The sequence below is a fragment of the Micromys minutus genome (genome assembly GCF_963924665.1).
Source record: "Micromys minutus genome assembly, chromosome: 17".
Lineage (NCBI taxonomy): Eukaryota > Metazoa > Chordata > Mammalia > Rodentia > Muridae > Micromys > Micromys minutus.
The window spans coordinates 20,438,860-20,459,725 of NC_137952.1; the positions used below are offsets into that span (position 1 = coordinate 20,438,860).

General features: G+C 39.5%; 1 protein-coding gene across 2 annotated transcripts in view; it reads left to right on the top strand.

The window, feature by feature from the left end:
* Nucleotides 1-20,866, top strand: part of SLC12A6 (solute carrier family 12 member 6) — a 100,092-nt gene that overhangs the window by 67,400 nt on the left and 11,826 nt on the right. For both annotated transcript variants that reach the window (XM_080931249.1, XM_080931250.1), the window contains 13 exons: nucleotides 3,815-3,909; nucleotides 4,810-4,941; nucleotides 6,013-6,159; nucleotides 7,019-7,073; nucleotides 7,510-7,640; nucleotides 8,775-9,016; nucleotides 11,465-11,679; nucleotides 13,540-13,698; nucleotides 13,835-13,933; nucleotides 14,160-14,217; nucleotides 16,741-16,915; nucleotides 17,158-17,276; nucleotides 19,080-19,178. In XM_080931249.1, coding sequence (XP_080787375.1) covers nucleotides 3,815-3,909; nucleotides 4,810-4,941; nucleotides 6,013-6,159; nucleotides 7,019-7,073; nucleotides 7,510-7,640; nucleotides 8,775-9,016; nucleotides 11,465-11,679; nucleotides 13,540-13,698; nucleotides 13,835-13,933; nucleotides 14,160-14,217; nucleotides 16,741-16,915; nucleotides 17,158-17,276; nucleotides 19,080-19,178 — 1,726 coding nt within the window. The remainder of the gene's footprint in view (nucleotides 1-3,814; nucleotides 3,910-4,809; nucleotides 4,942-6,012; nucleotides 6,160-7,018; nucleotides 7,074-7,509; nucleotides 7,641-8,774; nucleotides 9,017-11,464; nucleotides 11,680-13,539; nucleotides 13,699-13,834; nucleotides 13,934-14,159; nucleotides 14,218-16,740; nucleotides 16,916-17,157; nucleotides 17,277-19,079; nucleotides 19,179-20,866) is intronic.

The following is a 20,866-nucleotide window of genomic DNA, read 5'->3' on the forward strand; positions in this document are numbered from 1 at the left end:
AATGTGTCCATCTGTTTGAATCTTCTATGTGACTATTATTAAGTCTTTTAAAAAATAAGAAGACTCTGAATTCTTTGTCAGACATCCAACTATCTATATGGTTTTGGCTTCCTTCATTAGGGGGTTCGTTGGTTGGGATGGGTCACAAAGCACAGCTGTGTGTTTCTTTGTTGATTTGTGTGCATCTCTTAAAGCATGTTTGACTTTCAGTTTTTATTTTTTTTAACTTTATTTTAAAAAACAAAGATAAATGTACAGATTTTTAAGCATTTTGCATAAAAGTATACAAATACATTTTATAAGGTTGTAATTAAGTATTTGTGGGTACGTATACATACACATATATATATATGTAACAATAATATAGGAAAAGAGGTTATTAATTTGAGGAGATAGGAGAGAAACTGGGAGGGGCTGTAGGAAGGAAAGGGGGATGTGATACAGTTCTATTTTAATTAAAATATATTCTTTTTTTCCCTTTTTCCTTGAACTTCACACAGTCTGTGGGTTGTTTCTGGGGTGTTCAGAGCTTTCTGGGGTTAGTATCCCACTATCATTGACTGCATATTATGTCTGTTCTTTTGTGACTGGGTTATCTCACTCAGGATGATATTCTCTAGATGCATCCATTTTCTTAAGAATTTCAATGTTTACTTCCCAACTTTGGAATATATTCTGTGGTGTTTCTGTGGTTCTTCCCAAAGGATTGTCTGCATGAAATTCAGCAATGTGGACTGGAGAAATTTAGTGTTGTCAAGTGTTGTCACCAAGGTAATCCCATTATAGGTATGTGGCAACAGGACTCGGGGTGGATCAGCACATGAAGAACCAATGTAGCCAGGTGGGCTCAGAACCTCCATCATTGCCTAAATTATCTGAATCCACTGGGGCCATGATAAAATCAGACCCACTGAAGTCTGAGAGATATCTGGGAGCTGTGGCTAAAGCTGTAGGCTCTAAGTCTACAGTAGCATAGACTCCAGGTCCTGCAGTGACCCCTGGAACCTCAGAATTCAAAACCCACATCCACACTAATCTTAAACACCTCTTAGGTCAAAGTCCCAGTTTCTTGGGGGACCCTGGGCACTGAAGCTCAGGACACTCACTGACCACTGAGACCACTGGAGCTAGAAACTGGTCATGAAGTGCTGTCAGATCCCAGTGGAGCCAGTAACCTAGTCCCCTGGTGCTTCCTGGTCCTGCAGAAGCCCAAGAGTAATAAATGCAACTTTTATCGGTTAAGCATATATTTAAATTTCCTTGTTTTTAATTTTATATTATTTTATTTTGTGTGAATGGGTGTTTTGCCTACATATAATTCTATGCATAACATGTGTATCTGGTGCCCATGAGCCAGAAAAGGGTGCTGGATCCCCTGTCACTGTAGGTATAGGTGATTCTGAGCTGCTGTGTGTGTGCTGGGACTTGAACCCAGGTCCTCTGGAAGAGCAGTTGTGTCATCTCTAACCCAATATTTCTCTGTTCTAGAAATGCCTTTTCAAGTTTATTTGAGTCTGGGCTTTAACAAAGATCATACGTTAGATTTCAGTCACATCAAAAGCTTTAAGCTGTAAAAGTTTACTCTTTTAGCTTGTGATGTGCTGAAGAAATTAGATTATCATATGTTCTTACTGTGGTGATTATATCTTTGAGTATGCTTACTATATATTTTTGTATTTTCTTTTGTATTTTCTGCATTCCTGGAGAGGCTTAATAGATCGAGTTCATTCTTTTGCTAACAATACATAGGATGAACAGTGTCTGCCCTCAGTGATGTTAGTATTGGTCAACAGGCTCGTGATCACCTTCATTTACCTGGAAGCAGGTTATACTTCAGTCCTTTACTAATGGTTTTCCTAGCCATTGAGATGATTGCCTAGATCTGTTATTTTTACTAAAGTTTCTAAACTGGCAGGGATTTTCTATGTACTGTTCCCCGTGTCACAAATTAGCTACAATGTGTTTCTAGGAAAAAAATCAAAAAACAAAAACCCTAGTCTTTAGCGATATAATTATTCTTAAATGTAATTAGAACAAGCAGACAGCATAGCTATTTGATTTTTCTATTGCTTTTCCTTATACATTGTTTCCTCAAAACTTGGCAAAATGGACTTCTTATTAAAATATTGTTTCGAATGTCTCGAGTGTCAGTCATGTGTTCCTTTTCTGTACTCCTCTCAGACCCATCAGGAGCTTGTTCAAGTCGGCCTCTTGTCCTTTCAGATGACCATTTCCAGTTCGATGTCCTTTTGCCAGGCTCCTCTTATAGATTTAAAGTGATGTACAGTGATTTTAATTTTCTTTAATTTTTATATTAGTATCTTTCTCAGTAGTAGAAATCTTAGTTTTAAATAACATTCACACATTTTCTCTCCTATCAGACTGTGCAGTTATGTAACTTATATACAATTTAAAAAGCTAAAGATTAAGAAGTATTAATATAGCACAAACCTTGCTGTCTCAAGATCTTGGATTCTTCTTTATTTGCTTACAGCTAGTTCGTTAGATTCCAGTAAGGTACTTTCAACATAAAAATGATATGCAAGGGATCCTGATCTGAAGAGACACCTATAATCTAGTACTTTGGTCGCCGAGAAAGGGTAGTCAAGAGTTTGAGACCAGTCTGGGCCTCATGGTGAGACTCTTTCAAAAACCACTGTTGACTTCCAGCTTCTTGGTATACAGAGAACAAAAGATTACAGAGTGCTTAGCCCCAAATTTAACTTTTATATGTTATCTCAAAGCTGGGGCTTTTAGTGGGGGGTGGGGAGGAAGATTGTAAGAGCCGAAGGTCATGGGCAGTTTCAGAGAGAAGTACATGTGAACTCAGTGACTATTAACAGTGCGCACAGATGTACACAAGCTCCAGCCAGCCAGAATCAGGCACAGTGGGAATGGAGTGGGATTTGCAATCCCAGCACCAGCTGAGGAGCTATTAGCATTTAGTGATTGCTGGGGAGAAGAGACTCGGGTCATCATTTAATGATGATGATCTTAATAGTCTGACTATGCACCAGAACATACCTTAGTCCCAAAACTAGCTGAGCAACACAAACTGGACCTCATGGGGAGAGAAGGTTAAAAGAAAAAGGAAGCAGTCCCAAAGCTGAGTTGGAAACAATGGGAGGGTTGATATATTCGAAATAACATCCTATGAAATTATCAAAGAATTTTTAAAAATCATCAAAGATTAAGTCACCTGTTATAATTAATAAAGCATCGGAAAGGAGGTCAGCAACATTGCTCAGCAGGCACTTAGCAGCCAGCTGACAACCTGAATTCCAGACCTTACAAAGGTAGAAGAGAATCAGCTCTACCAAGTTGTCCTCTAACTTCCACATGTGCACTCTTCTACCCATACACACATACACGTGCATTACACATGCACACACATACATACATATACAATAAAACTTTTTAATGTCAGATAGCCTTGGAAACAGCCTTTTCTCCAATTATCAGCATCAACAATTTGTAAAGTAGCCAATGTGTATAGCAGTATAAGATACCAAGAAAGAAATACTGTGTGTTTTTGTTTATTTGTGCGTAAGTTCAACGGTAGGGCCTCTTGTCTCCAGATGTCTCTGTATTAAAAACAAAAACAAAAAACTTCATACGGATTTGCGGATTCTTTGGCTTTGATTTGCTTTTTTTTTTTTTTTTGGCCAGGACACCACATTCTCCAAGCAGTTCTGAGGTCTACCACTCAAGCTGAACTTGAATCTGAAGTGGTTTTTGCTAACACAGAGGCCACATAGTTATTGGTGCTGGTGTCTTAGACCCATGAAAAGCCACTGTTTTCCTTTCTTTTCAGATGATGGACATAAAAAAGCTCGAAATGCTTATCTCAATAATTCCAACTATGAAGAAGGAGATGAATATTTTGATAAAAATCTGGCACTCTTTGAGGTAATATTTTAATTATCTATATATGTATGTGTCTATGTGGGAATAGAAGAAGGCATCATATTTTCCTGAAGATGGAGTTAGGGGGGTTGTGAGCTTCCCAATGTGGGTGCTGGTAACTGAACTCAGGACTCTGGAAGAGTAGCAAGGACTCTTAACCTACTGACTTAGCTGTCTCTCCAGCCTACACAATGGAATTTATCAGCTACTAAGAAATATGAAATCATCACATTTCCTGAAAAATGTTTGGAAACATCAATCATTATGTTAAGTAAAATAAGCCAAACTAAGACAGATACTGAATCGTGCATGTTTTCTCCCATATGTGTATGTGTATGAGAGAGGGTGTGTGTGGGAGGGGAGGGAGGAAGGGGGAACGGGAGTGCACAGACTGTGAGAAGAAGGAAGAGATGTTAAGGGGGGCAGAGGTGGAGACAGGATAATAGAATGCATGTAACATGAAAGCAGAAAGGGGCTAATTGAGGAAGGAAGGGAGCCTAGTCTCTAAGAGGGTCAGAAGGAATGGGGAAGGCAGAGGATGGGGGAACAAATGAGAACACAAGCATAATTATGTACACATGTGTATGAAAACCTTAATGGATCCCAGAACTCTGTATTTTACCTTAACTTGTTGCTCTAACGAAGCATGGTCTTTTCTACTGTCTCTGCCCTGGGGATTGGACCCCGGACCTTGAGCATGCAGGCAGCTACCCTCACTGAGCTGCACCCTCAGCTCTCTACAGTCTTTCAGATGTGAGGAAAACATTGTCTCACTGAAGAATTTTCTAAAAATATTTATCTGTGAAATATTTTATTATTTACTTTTCTGTCTTCTGGTTGAAACTTGTTTGTTTGTTTTGGCTGAATTTCAGTATCCTTCATAAATTATGTCTGGCTTTGTAGGAAGAAATGGACACCAGACCAAAGGTGTCTTCTCTTCTCAACCGCATGGCCAACTATACAAATCTGACACAAGGAGCAAAGGAACATGAAGAGGCAGAAAACATCACTGAGGGGAAAAAGAAGCCTACCAAGGTGATGCCTCACAGCACCCAGGATAAATAAAGACAGCCCTATATAAGATGATGAAGACATATCCAGGGCATCCACCAATGTTAACAAACAGCATATTAAACTTTTTATGCACCCAGGACACTTCTGAGTATTGGCATCATGGCCCAGACAGAATGTACAGTTTCCTAGCTTCATGTGGGAAGACTATGCTCTTTAAACTGTTAAAGTTTATAACATTTTTAGTGTCAGTTAATGGTTGACCAAAAACTAAGCAGGGTTACAAACAGTGAGACTGACAGAGCCTGCTGGAAGGAGTTGCTACTCTGATAGGCTGGACAGAGGAGGCCCTTTGACAGTGGATTTGAGCAGAAACCATCCAAGTGGTTAGCCATGTGACTGACTTCATTGCAGGAAAAGATGTTAGCACATCAGTGGGTGGCATATATCTTCTGTCTGCCTGGTACAAGGTTTTTTGGGGGGTTTGGTTTGGTTTGGTTTGGTTTGTCTTTTGAGACTATGCCTCAAATACAAGACTTAGAATCCTCCTGCTTCAGCCTTCCTGATGCTAGAATCATAGGCATGTACCATGATAATGATACCCAGCAACTGCTAGACTTTTTTTTTTGTTGTTGTTTTTGTTTTTAGTCTTTTTTTACTACTACTATTTTTCTTAAAATAAAATTATGCCAATACACACAATTAGGTCAGCTCTTTGCAAAGGGGCCAGATGGCCTTCAAGTTTCTATTTTCCTTATCTGTTTCATTTACCAACTATTATGAAGAATTTGAACCTAAATTCTCAACAATTTCCACGAGTCATCACTCTGTTTTTAAATAAAAAGAACTTTAGCGATTTTGAAGAATGGACATTTTTAGTTTTTGGAATTTTCCATTGTTTAGGTATAGTAAAAATGTGGAAAGCTATCCAACTTACAAATGTGTACAGATACTAGAAGTATAGTGCTGAATGTTAAGAGATCTTAGAACATAATATTAAACTTCCTGACTCTACTTTGAGAATAATAGATAAATCAAAGTGTCTTATATGGCTAACTATATAATTTTCCATTTGTCTTACTTTTTTATTTTTAGAGCCCCCAAATGGGTACTTTCATGGGCGTCTACCTCCCATGTCTACAAAATATTTTTGGAGTGATCCTCTTTCTGCGTCTTACCTGGGTAGTGGGCACAGCTGGAGTCCTTCAGGCGTTTGCAATCGTCCTTATCTGCTGCTGCTGTGTAAGTGCTGCATTGGCTCCTAGAGCTTACCTGTGTAGTTTTGAGCCGCCAAGAGTATGTGCGCTTGACCTCCTGGGGAACGAGCACAGAAAATGTATACACTATTCCAAAATGTACTGAAAATAAAATTGATGGTACCTTGGAAGTGGGGAGGCTGGACTGGGTTTGGCTTACTTGGAACTCTTTTTACCCATTTCCCTGAAATCACTTATTTTCCCCCAGGACTTCTCTCTCACACTCAGCCCAGTCTGATTCTCCTTCATTTAAACTGCTCACTCTTCTATGTCCCATCCCTGCCCACTTTCTCCTGTTACAGTTGTTGTTGTAACTATTCCATCCTCTCCTGCAGTAACTATGCAGGTTAAGCAGACATAACCTATATCATTAATAACTCAGGGGCACAACCTTCCCCACTCCCAGTTTCTCAAGCTCAAAACTTCTAGGTCATATTTGACCCTTTGCCATCCACCATGGCCAATTTGTTCTCTCTAAGCTGTTTCGTATGTAACCTTACCTTCTTACTGCCACTACCATGGTGTTGGGTTTACCTCTTTTTTGCACTACAGTAGACTCCAGCAACTCTCTTTCAAGCCCTTTCTGCACTGTTACTAGATAATGTTTTAATTTCCCCCCAGTGGTTCTTACTATATTCTTGACATTGTAGCTAGTCTGTAGGTAGGTTCAGCCTACTTTGCACAGTTAACTCCTTGGCTGTTCCATTTGAATATGTTATACAGCAACCCTTCATAAAAATAGGTAGAGTAAAATGTTTGCATTGTAAGTGCTCTGACGTTCACACATGGGAGCGTAGATCAGAAATGTCAGCTCTACTCAGTAGTAACCTTCTTCTCCTCTGCAGACAATGCTAACTGCCATCTCCATGAGTGCCATCGCCACTAACGGAGTGGTGCCAGGTCAGTGGTCCACCAGTGGGGAGTCACTGTGCTTACTGTTTTCCAAAGAAAATAATGTGTTTATTCTGTTGCTCATAGGGTACTGTACCAAACATTTTCTGGAAGCCAGAGAGACAAATGCTGTTTAGCTTAAGGTTTTGAAATCTCATTATTTTTAGACTGCAGTGCTCTAACTTCAGCCACACTTTTTGCTTATAAAATGTTTTATTAGACTATGTTATTTCTGTAGGAAGTCTTCCAATTTTTGCCCTAATAGTGACATGTAGAGTATTGGGCACACCACATTCCCACTAGCAAATCTACTTTGTTACGTTCAATTTCCCAAAGTCTGAAACATCTTCTTGTGCATATTTTTAAATTATTGTTTATGATTTGTTTGCAGTTCTTTTAGTGATACAGTCATTTTATTCTTTTCAAATTCTATTTTGTCTTGTAGCTGGGGGCTCATACTTCATGATTTCCCGGGCCCTAGGCCCAGAGTTTGGCGGGGCTGTGGGCCTCTGCTTTTATCTTGGCACCACATTTGCAGCAGCCATGTATATTCTTGGTGCCATTGAAATCTTTCTGGTAAGTGATGGAGTAATTGTGGACTACAGTATAGAAGCTCTGTGGGTTTATTTTGTCGTTAGATATCAAGGTTTCTGAGATTGTGCAAGGCATGGCAGCCAATGAGGTGATGACTGCCCGGGTTTTCCTTTTACCATGATGCTGAAGCAGAAAGGTGATCTTCACCTGCTTGTCCTTTTCCCTCTGTCTGATTATCCCCAGCTCTGTCACCTCAGCCTGGGAGTTCATATCTAAGTATAAAAGACTTGTCCATATGTCAGTGGGATAAAGTAAAATAAAGTTTATTTTTTTATATTGTGTGTTTGTATGTGTGTGTTCTAGTGTGTTGAATACATGTGTGTAGAGGTCAGCAATCAGCCTATTTCCTCACCTGCTGTTCCTCAGGAGATATCTAGTTTGTTTTATGAGATGGGGTCTTCTGCTGGGACCTAGGGCTCAACACCTTGGCTGAAGAGCTGGTCAGCTCCAGGGCTCCTCCTCCTTCACCTCCCCAGTGCTAGGATGCCAAGTGCACACATCCATGCCTTCTTTTAGATAACGATACCAACACGAGGTTTTCATTCCTATAGCCTTTTGAATAAAATTATTCATTTTTCTAATTCCCATTTGGAAATGCAAATATTCAGAATAGCAAAAAGAAAACAAAAATAAAAATTTGGTTAATTTGCAACCAGGTATATAGTACATAACCTTAATCCCAGCACTTGGGAGATAGAAGCGGATGGATCTCTTTGAGTTTCAGGCCAACTAGGGCTAGGTAATTTGACCCTGTTTAAAAATAAATGATTAAAAAGAAAAAAGGAGGTCTGGAAGCAGGCCCAGTGCTTAAGAGCACGGGCTTCTCTTGCAGAGGACCAGGGTTCAACTTCTAGCGTCCACATGGCATCTCACAACTATCTAACTCCAGGTACAAAGGATACAGCCCCCTCACACAAATATACATGCAGGCAAAATAACAGTACACATAAAAATAATAAAAATAAAACCACTTTCAAAAAACAGATAGAAATTAACGTTTTGATTTTTGTTGTTGTTTGGCTGTACTTTCTTTCACAAAAGGAACAAACTGTTACTGTTCCCATGCGTGATTGCTTGAAATGGCCGCACATCTTCTCTACTTCTCTCTTCTAACAGGTGTACATTGTCCCCCGAGCTGCCATCTTTCAGAGTGACGATGCACTCAAGGAGTCAGCAGCCATGCTGAATAACATGCGTGTCTATGGTACAGCCTTCTTGGTCCTCATGGTCTTGGTGGTATTCATCGGCGTACGCTATGTGAATAAGTTTGCCTCACTTTTCCTGGCCTGTGTAATTGTGTCCATCTTGGCTATCTATGCTGGTGCCATCAAGTCTTCCTTTGCTCCACCACACTTCCCGTAAGTACCCGTCGTTGACAGAGTCATCACTGGGTAGTCTGTGACCATATCTGGTGATGTGAAATTTCATGGAGTGATTTCCTACTGGACCAGTTACCTAGAAGGAAGCTTCCTGACATACTTTCCTGTTGACCCTCTTCCTCACTTATGAAATATAGACCTAGCAGCTGTAGCCATCCTTAAGGTGCACTTCTCTAGGTGTACTCCTCCCCGCCCCCCAGTAATGATTGTGTTTATGTGAACTATCCATGGAGGACTTTGCACTCATAGTCATTACCAGCAACCAGTGTCTAACTGCTTTTAAAATAAAAATCAGTTCAAAAGAATTCTAGAGTAGCGGTCTGGAGAGAACTCTGTAGTCAAAGCAATGGCTGATCATCAGAGGACCTAGGTTCAATTCCTAACACCCACATGATGGCTCACAACTGTAACTCCAGTTCCAGGGTATCTGGTGCCCTCTTGAGGCCTCTACAGGCTTCAGGCATACAACTGGCACACACAGACATACAGGTAGGCAAAACACCCATACACATAAACTAAATCTTTTCTTTTTAAAGAGTTTACTAAATTATTTGATTTACTCTTGGTACTATAAGTGCTGGGACTTACCACATATAAAGGGAAATGACTGTCTTATCATATGTTTGTGCCCTGGACAGTCCACATCGTATATAGTGCCATAATGAGGTGATTGATTTGTGCTGAGCCTTCACTCGCAGACTCACCTATTGTTCATGGATCAGTGACACAGAGGCAGGTTGACACTGAGTTATTTGTAATCTTGTTACAGAAGTTGCCTTTGAAGTCGCATGGATCAGCAGGGGATCAAATTTATTAATACTATGCTGATTTAGAACACGTTACAGGAAAACAAAACAAAACCCTTTTTTCATGATGAAGAAGCCAGATCCAGTGAAGAGAAACGACTTGTCCCAAAGTCAGCTAGTGGGAGGGCAGGAACATAGGACTTTGTGATTTTCTGGTTGTTCTTTGGTGTTTCTTCTGTGTGTGTCATTAGTAGATCCCAACATAAATTTTCATTTTGCTTACTTGGGGCCATAAAATAAAGATCTTTTTCAGAGTTATAAAAGTTTCAGATGCAACATTTTAGCTGTATCTCAACTCGGAAAATTCCACTTTGCTTCAGGTTCTCCTTTGGGACTTCTCCGTTTCTGTTTGGTTGGAAAAGAAATCCCAGTGCAAGCCATTCTGTTTTTCTAAAATTCCAGCATAATATATTTTTAAACAATAAACCCTTAGAGAAACCATAAAACAAAACTAGGATTGTTGGGTTGTTGAAACCAAGTGATAGATATGTAGCTCATTGTGTATGTATGAAATCACTCTGCTGATTCCAAATCATTGTTTTTGTTTTGTTTTTGTAGCTCAGAAATATTTTACTGTTGGCCTATTACTCCATTCTTGTTTATGTTTCTAGGTAGTAGAAAAAATGCTGCAGTTAATATTTGTATCATCCTTAAATTTCCTCTTTACCACTGAGTCTAAGTTTAAGGTCAAAATCAGATTTCTCTTGGGCCATAGAGGGATATGCTTTCAAGTCTATTCAGGCTGTCCTACAATATCAATCAGAAGACTTAGAAGAGCTCGCAGCTCCAGGAGGTTATAACAATAAAGCCTCTTCCATTTCTTACATTCTTTTTTTCCAGTCCTCCTCCCCCTCTCTGCCTTTGCCTAGGAAGAAAACAAGCAAATGAAAATACGGGCATTTGGACACATTTAAAAAATAAGAGCAGAAGTTCTCTAAGATTTTATTGTTGCTAGCAGTGGTAATGGTGTGGGGGTGTGGCGGTGGCAGTCCACACGTGTGCCTTCGTGGAAACAGGAGAAGGTTGCAGGTGTCCTCTACCACTCTCTATAGTGTCACTGTTTGCATTATTTAGCTAGATTGGCCAGCAAACTCCAGCCCTCCTGTCTTCTCCTCCCCTCCCCCCATTTCCAGTCCTCAGATCACAGGATGTATGACCATACCTGGCTTTGACCTGGGACCTAGAGATTTGAGCTCAGGATTTCATGCTTCCATAGCAAGAACTCCTATCTCCCCAGCCCCTCCAGGATTCTTTGGAGCCTAAAAATGGGCGAATAGCCAAATAGTTTTGGAAGATAATTGAGCATAGTTTCTTGGTGCAGTACTTGTGTTTGAATCATATCATCTACATCTGTCATTTATGTGACCTTGGTCTTGGGTAGAATAATGAATCCTCCAGCTACATAAGATAAATGTTAAAATGTTGTGAGATCTGGTTTACACTGGCAGAAAACACGTTCTCTCCGTTTAAGGTGTGCTCATTCTTGTCTGCCCATGGCAGCAAAGTCTCTGAGCAATGACATTTTTATCCTTTACTAACAAGTGTTCCATCTTTGAAACTTTGTTTTTTCTGTTCTTTTTTCCATTCTTGATCTTTCTGTTCTCTGCTGGCTCTGATTTAGGGTCTGTATGCTGGGCAACCGCACCCTGTCATCAAGACACCTTGACATTTGCTCTAAGACCAAGGACATTAACAACATGACAGTACCATCAAAGTTATGGGGATTCTTCTGCAACTCAAGTCAGTTTTTTAATGCCACTTGTGATGAGTACTTTGTTCACAATAATGTCACCTCAATTCAAGGCATTCCAGGGTTGGCTAGTGGTATCATTACTGGTAAGTTAGTTTAACTAGACTCAACTTGTTTTGTGTTATTTCTTCTTTAAGGACAATAGTGGGAAATAGGATTTCCCATCTTAGATTCTTCACCCTACCCCTATTTTTTACATTATATTATAGTATATTAATTATGCATTAATGAGTTTATTATATTTTATATATGCATGTTGTTATTTTGTTCATATTGACTCATACTCATTCTCTCATTTGTTTGCATACACACTAAATTTCATTAGAACTGATTCTAGGTTCATGGGTGGTGTGTTTATAGCAGCATGGGCACTTAACAGTGGCTACAAGGCTGAGGAAAATGTCTCTCCCTCCCACATTAGGTGGGTATAAGGCCTTAGAAATGGGTGGGGTCCTCCTCCTATGACATATTGATATAGCCCATCTTGTGAAGATCTTGTGCAGATAGTCAGAGATGCTATGAGTTCAAGCATGCAAGACCCACAAGAAGTCAGCATTCTACAGGATTCCTTCTCTTCTGGGTTTTTTATTCTCCCAGCCCCATTTCGATATTCCCTGAGCCTTGAAATGAATCATATAAATACCTTTGTGACTCAGCATAAAATAGTCAATTCCTCTTACCACTATGACTGGTTGTTAATGACCCTCCACAGTGACCACTGCCTACTGTAAAAGAAAATGTCTCTGACCAAAGCTGATAGGAGCACTAATGCCCAAGCATAAGCATAGGTGTTTAGAAGGCAGTCTTAACAGGCACACCATGTCCATTTAGCAAATATAGGCAGTAGCTTCCCCACTACAGCTGATGACCTAGACCTTAATTGGTGACGGTTAAGATTGCAGCAGGAAGGGTTGAACCTGTAAAATATATCTGACAAGCATCACATGCTCTACCATTGAGCTACATCCCAGCCCACTGTCTAAGACTCTTCTATTGAACATGGCATGGATCCCTGTATATTCACAGATGACTATATACACAGAATCTTTGTGCCTCAGCCTCCTGAGTACTGGCAGGATTATAGGTATGCACCACCGTGCCCCTGTGTATTTCTGTTTTTCTCTTAGTGAAATTATATTTAGAGCTTCCTTACAGAGTGCAGCTGTTAACATTTGCCCTTTTTTTTGAGAACAGAGGTAGACAGATGACTTTCTAGCATAGGATAAGATAAAATATCTTGTGAATATTTTGCAACATTCCTCAAGTTAACTTGAAACTCCTGGGCTTAAGCATTAATGTACTCCTGAAAACTTGCCAGTGGGCTTCCTTCAGTGATGGTTGAAACAGAACTGTTTCATTATCACTAAACCCACTGTGTTCTCCTAGACAGCTAAATTTCTGAAATTCTTTTTTTGAGTGATGTCTACTTTAAATGTTTTGTCCACAGATTTCTTACCCATGAAGCAAGTTCATACTAAGAGGTTAAAACTGCTTTGATACTAATTTTTAAAGGGTTTTTTATTTGAGAACAAATTTAAAAATAGGCCTTATGGGACATTTGATTTTTCTCTGCTTAACTTTTACTAAATTGTGTTAGAAAAGGTAACTACATTTATTATACTAAAATATTTTGTAAAAATATTTTAAAACAAATGAGAAATATCATTATATTTCATCCTACATGTTACATGTGTTCATGTTAAAGAAACAATGGTTCTTTAAAAACATTAAGTGGCTGAAGTGGAGGTAGGTCTATGGTACAGTACTTGACTAGCAAGTAAAAGGCTCTTGGGTCAGTCTCCATTACAGTAATTGTAACAATAACAATAGGAGTCTCTGCTTGAATATTGTCTGAGTAAGAAATCATGTACTTGTATTACTTCTGTATTACTTATATCCTTATATTCTTTTTCTTCTTATCCATTCCACACATCAATCCTTTGCAGAAAACCTTTGGAGTAATTATTTACCAAAGGGTGAGATCATTGAAAAGCCATCAGCCAAGTCATCTGATGTCTTGGGCAACTTAAACCATGAATATGTTCTTGCTGATATCACCACCTCTTTCACTCTTCTGGTGGGGATCTTCTTTCCTTCTGTCACAGGTAAGTGCGTAGGGCTGTTACTTGTTTTAGATGGCCGTCAGCCACAGTGAGTTTTCTGTTTATCCCTAGTCTTCAGTATCAGTATTAATATCAGTACCCAGGAAGCTAAGAAGTTAACTTAGTGTTTGCCCTCTAGGTATCATGGCTGGGTCAAACAGATCTGGAGATCTGAAAGATGCTCAGAAGTCTATTCCCATTGGGACCGTCCTTGCCATCCTGACCACATCCTTCGTGTGTATCCTTTTTTGAATTTGGTTTGAGTCATGGTGATGGGATCATGCAGTAGAACTAAGATGATTGTTACTTTTATCTAATCATGGTGCCATCTCTTACTGCCACTTAACTTGCCAGATAGTTGGCCTGCTTCATAAGCATCATTAAAGCATTTTATAGAAGTAATGAACTGATTGTGTTAGCTACTACATAAAGCCAAATAATTTCCTTGACTTTCAGCATAACAGATTTAAGCAATGTTGTCCTTTTTGGTGCATGTATTGAAGGAGTTGTCCTCAGAGACAAGTAAGTGTAACAACCATATGTCTGTCTTCTGTGACATTTTGTCACTAGTGTCAACACAGATATCAAGAAACCAGGACAAGTGGCTGGAGAGATGGCTCAGTGGTTAGAGCACTGACTGATCTTCCAGCGGTCCTAAGTTCAAATCCCAGCAAACACATGGTGGCTCACAACCATCTGTAATGAGATCTGATGCCCTCTTCTGGTGTGTCTGAGGACATCCACAGTGTACTTAGATGTAATAAATAAAAAAATAAATCTTAAAAAAAAAAAAAAAGAAACCAGGACAAAATGTCAGTTATTGAGCTAAAATGTGTGTGTATACATACATATATAGAGACAGCAGACATATATATATGTACACATACACACATATATTAAATATTTCCCTGTACACCAAGAACTGCTAGAAAGCTGTATAAAGGTAGAGCAAGTGAAAGAAACTATATTCTATCTCCAGCATCTGCTCTATAAGAGAGAGGCATCTGTTTACTAATACTAGGCATTCTGAATGGAAAATGGAAACTAATTTTCTTCATGAAGGCTACTTAGTACTTAATACTTCTTTTATCTCATATATTCTGTGAGATATGTGTAGACAGATCTCTTCCCTAAAGCTGCTAATTTTTACATTTTTCCACATCTTGGTTACTACTCTCACTTCAGTCCCTCTCACAAAAGAATGTATTTTTCTACCCTAGGTGTTTTCCCTCATTTTCATCTAACATCCAAGTTATTTTTAAGCCCTGGGACTCTTCTTCTCACTGTTTGGTTATAATCATGTGCTAATCTCTTTTTGAGTTTTATCACCTTCATACCTATTGCCACCAGGATATTCTGTCTCTTTACCTTGTCTGTGTTGTTTCCTTTGCTTCAATTGGTAGTTCCTGCTGGGAAGACTCACATCATCCTCCATAAGAGTAAGCGAAAGGTCTTCTCTCCTGTAGTTTTCCATCTTTGCCCCCAAAGTAGAATTATTCCTCCTTTTGTCTGACCACTATATTCAAACTTACCATGGTGTTGCACTCACCACACTGTAATGCAGCTGTTCACTTCCTACTACATTCCTCTTATTCCCCTGATTAAGCTCTTTGAAGGCAGGAGTCCTAGGACAGGCTATTATAAACACTATTGAAAAAGACAAAATGCCACAGTGTGTGTGGGGTAGGCGGGTAGGTGTGTGCACACATGCCTGCGCCTGCTCAGAGGCCTGAGGAGAATGCTGGGTGTCTGTTCTATCATCTCTGCCTCATTTCCTTGAGACTGGATCTCTGAACCTAGAGCTAGACTGGCATCCAGAGAAATGCAGCAGTCCTGTTTCTGCCTTACAGAATTCTGCAGTTGCAGTCACATAGACATCTATACACCAGTTTTTATATGGATTCTGAGGATTTGGACTCAAGTCTTCATCATTACTGAGACATCTTCGTTATTAAGTTTTATATAAATAAAACATCAGTAATTGCAAAATATTTTAATATATTAATTTTTTCAGTTATTCTTGGGAATCTGCCTCAAGGAAAAATATCTTATGTTTCATTGTATATATATGTTCATTATGATAGTAATTACAGTATTTCAAATAATAGAATATTTGTAGGAGGGGAGCTGCCGTCAAGATGTAAGGTGAGTAAACTAATGAAGAATATCAATAGTAGAATAATGGATGATATAAAGCTGTTATAGATAGAAACATGCAAAATATGCATAATGCTAACAAGTAAAGATTGTGGACCTCTTGAGGTTGAAGAAATGGCTCAGGGCTTAAGAGCACTTACTACTTTTTCAGAGGACCCACGTTCAGTTCCCAGCACCTCCCTGGTAGCTCACATCCAGTTTTAGGAGTTTTGACATACTCTTCTAGGCTCCAGGCATCAGGCACACACTTGGAACACAAACATGAATGCACACTAAAGAAAAAATAATGTTCTTAGATGACTATGGGCCTCCTGCTTTGTGGGTTTTTTTTTTTTTTTTTTGGTACTTTTCCAGTTTCCATCCCAAAGCAAAGTAATTGCCATCACAAAGAAATCTGTAGATGAAGCTTGGCTTATTTTTTTAACTGTACCGTTTTTTTTTTTTTGTTTTCTTAATTTATATTATTAATTTTTCCCTCCACAGCAGTGACAGGGATTGAACCCAGGGCCTCAGAAGTATGCTAAGTAAACAATGTATTATATATCCTAGCCCGGAAACTTATTTTTGAGACAGGGTCTTGCTGTATATCCTGAGCTGGCCTTGAACGTGCTATATATATATAGACTGTACCGACCTTGAACTCAAATGTAGTCTTCCTGTCCCAAACTCAATCCTCTTGCCCCAGCCTCCCGAACGCTGAGGTGACACGTATATGCCATAATGCCTGCTATTATGAAAATTCTGTACCTTTACATTATTTAGTATTCATGTTTGCCTCAGTTTGAGACTGTAAAACTTATAAGAAAACGTCACTGGATGAATGTCTTCCTAACTTTTAATCTAAAGTTGTTTTCAAATTAAATTTTCTACTGTTTATTTCTTTCCCAGATTTGGGGATGCTGTAAAAGGGAACTTGGTTGTAGGCACCTTATCCTGGCCGTCCCCATGGGTGATTGTTATTGGCTCCTTCTTTTCAACATGTGGAGCTGGGCTTCAGAGCCTCACAGGTGCACCCCGGCTGCTGCAGGCTATTGCCAAGGATAACATCATTCCTTTCCTTAGGGTGAGTGATGGCTTGCTGTGCCCTCTGATTCCCTGCCCCCTCAGGTTTTATGAAAAATGTTACCTTTTTCAGATTAAGAATTGGGAGACCATAAATGTAGAGACATGTAGAGTTTTAGTACAAGGCCTTCAAAATCCTTGTATGTGTTTATATATGCTTGCTATGGCATTATTTTTCAGATATCTGAAATGAGTACATTGTGTGAGTGCCCCCATGCCTGATGTTTTTCCTCATGTGTACAGGTTTTTGGTCACAGCAAAGCTAATGGGGAACCTACCTGGGCCTTACTTCTAACTGCTGCCATAGCAGAGCTGGGAATTCTCATCGCCTCCCTGGATCTTGTGGCCCCAATTCTTTCCATGTAAGAGCCACTTTATTCTCAACTATGGTTGCTCAATGATGAATAACGTCATTTCTATCAGTCATCTAAAAGTAGTGATAATGACAGAGTGGACCAAACATAGGCTTCACTTTACTTAAAAGAATATTCCTGAGATGGGGCTGGAGATATGGCCCGGTGGTTAATAGTACGTATGGGTCTTCCACAGGACCTAAGTTCAGTTCTTTGCACCCATGTCAGGTAGCTAACAACCACGTATAAATCCAGTTCCTAGAGATCTCTAACATCTGACCTCTGTGAACACACATATGAACACACACACACAATTAAAATAAATCTTTAAAAGAATATTCCTGAGAACTTTTATATAAGGCTAACTTTTATAAATGACTGATTTTTATGGAGGAGGAGTCCTACATACAAGCGATTTGTACAACTTCAAAACTCAAAAAAACCTTGAGTCCCTACCTTCTCTTCCTTCTGTCCCCCTCCTTTTTTTCATGTTTGCATTTATGCACTAGGCATGTTCTTTACTGAGCTACATCCTCTAGCTCCTGCCTTTATTTTATGAGTCATTAGCAATTAAGTTCACTATTGGCTTCTCTTTGCCTGTGCACTACAAATGATTTACTGTCTGCCTGACACTGGGACTATGAAGATGTATAAAGCCCACAGTCTCAAGGAACTGATGGTAAGTAAGGAGTCATGAGTCCCTCATAGAGTGCCGTGAATGGAGAATGGTAAAGGTAACTGCTGGGTGCCACAAAAGCATGGCACATACAGAGGAAGTTTCTGTAGGAAGTGGCATGTATGTTGAAGATAACTAGTTACGTGCTAAGCAGAGAAGGAGGACGTGTCTTAGTCTGCAGTGCCCAAGCACAGTTCACTGCACATACCCTTATGTGTAAGGGCAAAACCTTATGCATAAAAGCAAATAAATCTTCATTTGGTATGGTGGTACACACCTTTTAATTCCAGCCCAGGAAGCTAACAGATCTTTGTGAGTTTGAGGCCAACTTGGTTTATATATCTAGACAGTGAGTTTTAGGACTGACAAAGTACATAAAACGAGACTCTGTCTCAAAAAATAAAAAGTGGGGGGGGTGGCTAAAAGAGGATAGTATTGAACTAGAAGGGGGGGGGGTGGAAGCCTGAACTGAGGTGAGCACACTAGAAGAAGAAAATAAAGGAAGGTTGAAGTAGGCAGAATTACAGCTCTTGATATGAAAGTGTAGTGGGGGGAATGAATAAGGAAGGAGAAATATGGATTAAGTCTTGAACGGCTGGTAAATGTCTAAGAGATGGCTCAGTGGATAAGAGCACTTTCTGCTCTTCCAGAGGTCCTAGGTTCAGTTCCCCACACACAAATGTCTACTCACAGTTTCCTATAATTCCAGTCCCAGGGAATGTAACACCCTCTCCTGCCTCCACATGTTCTCAGCACACACATGGTACAGACATACATGCAGGAAAACATATACATTTTTGTGTGTGTTTGAGACAAGGTTTCTCTGTGTAGCCCTGACTCTTCTGCAACTCACTTTTTAGACCAGGCTGGTCTCAGACTTAGAGATGTCTCAAACTCTGCTTCTGTTTCCCAAGTGCTGGGATTAAAGATGTGTGCCACCACTGCCTAGCCAAAAGATTAAATTAAAAAAAAATGGTGTTATTAGCCAAAGGAGAGAACATGGAAGATAAACAGGTTTGGGAGGAAAGGCTTTTCAAGTTTCCTTAAATGGCTGGTGTCTATACATAGGGTTTAGTAGTGCAGAGGCCTCAGTTACTGTTTCACAGTGGCCCGGCTTACTGTTCTCATTCCTCCAGGTTTTTCCTCATGTGTTACCTCTTTGTGAACTTGGCCTGTGCCTTGCAAACATTACTGCGAACCCCCAACTGGAGGCCGAGATTCCGCTACTATCACTGGTAAGTCTTCATCTTCCTCATCTTTCTAAAAATGTAGGATATTCTGGGTTCTCAATACATCTTTTTAAATTGGCCTGCCATTCCATACTATTTTGATGTTCAATTGTTCCTGGAATTTCTTCTTTCCTACTCTTTCTTAACTGTTATGTATCACTTTATAATAACATAACAGCCGCAAAGACAAAGGCTGCTTCAACTGTTTGGGTTCATACTTACCTTCCCTTTGCACACCTACCTTTCTGCTCTCTTAGCTGAGCACTGGACTACATCTCTTCTTACCTTTCCTTTGTTCTCATTCTCACACGTTCTCAGAATTTAACTCAGTAACTAAGGGTGTGACTGTGAAGTTAGGTGACCCAAGTCCTTAATTCATCTCCACTACTTTCTAGTCCTGTGGTCTGCTTGAAAGCATATAGCCTCCTGAAGTCTTACTTTACTAATCCATAACAGGGAGTAATACTGCTGAAGTGCGTGTTAATACAGTGCTGGTGCGTAGTAAAGTTCTCAGTGAAAAGCCACGGTGCCGTGGTAAAGTGTTGCCAGTCCTGAAGGAGCCATCTATGGTTTTTTGTTTCTTTGGGAGGTGGGTAAGTTGTTCTAGGTTTTGGCAGGTTAGTTTTAGGTTTTTGGTGTTGTGTTTGAGACAGGGTCTCTTTGTGTTGCCCTGGCTGTTCTGGAACTCACTTTGTACATCAGGTTGGCCTCAAACTCAGAGATCCACCTGCCTCTGCTCCCCAAGTGCTGGGATTAAAGGCATGTGCTACCACTGTGCAACTGTCATCTGACTCACCATTTTCCTGTGATCATGTGGAGATTTATGTTCATGTGTGTGCACCTGGTGCTGTGATCCTTTTCTAACTTCCCTTACTCCCTCTCTGGCTTCATTTACCAATAACGGTCAATGATGAAACATTTATGTGGCAAAAATATATACCTACAACTGGTTTAACACCTCTCATCCTCCTCTAGCTTTAATATAGCTAAGTTTGTGGTGAACATTTTGAGTGTTATATTTCAGTCTCCAAAGTAACAGTTCTTCTATTTACTCTTGAAGCATTCATCATAGAGCTAGAAAGGCAATACTGCAAACAAAGGGGCTTCAGTAACACTTTATCTATATAATTTATTTGCTCAAAACAGTCACACCAAGTTTCTCTTTAACTGATATTAAAATCTAATATCTTTTCATCACTAGATTCTACAGTTAAGAGCAATTAAATACTCATAAAAATGTCAGAAATACAAAAAATATTTAATATCACATTTCAGATTCCTGCTTTTCCAACTCAATCCATTTTTCCAAATAAGTACTAATTGTCCTTGAGGCTGATAGCACTGTAGCACCCTCTTCATAGTTCATGATTGTTTAGAAACAGGGAAGCATAGGGTTTACCCCATATGGCTAGTGTGAAGGCTCAGTGATAGATGGCCTACCTACATGTACAAGGCATGGGTTTGAGTCACAGCACCAGAGAGAAGAAAAGAAAAAGTAAGAGTCATTGCTACAGCAGACATATGAGGATTTTTTTAATAAAAATTTTTATTATATTTATTACAAGTTCTAATTAACTGGAAATCAATATGTACTAATGTTAACATTTATATATGAATATTATGGTATATATTAATGTATATATTAATGTATATATTAATGCATTATGCTGATCATATAGTTTATAATATAATTT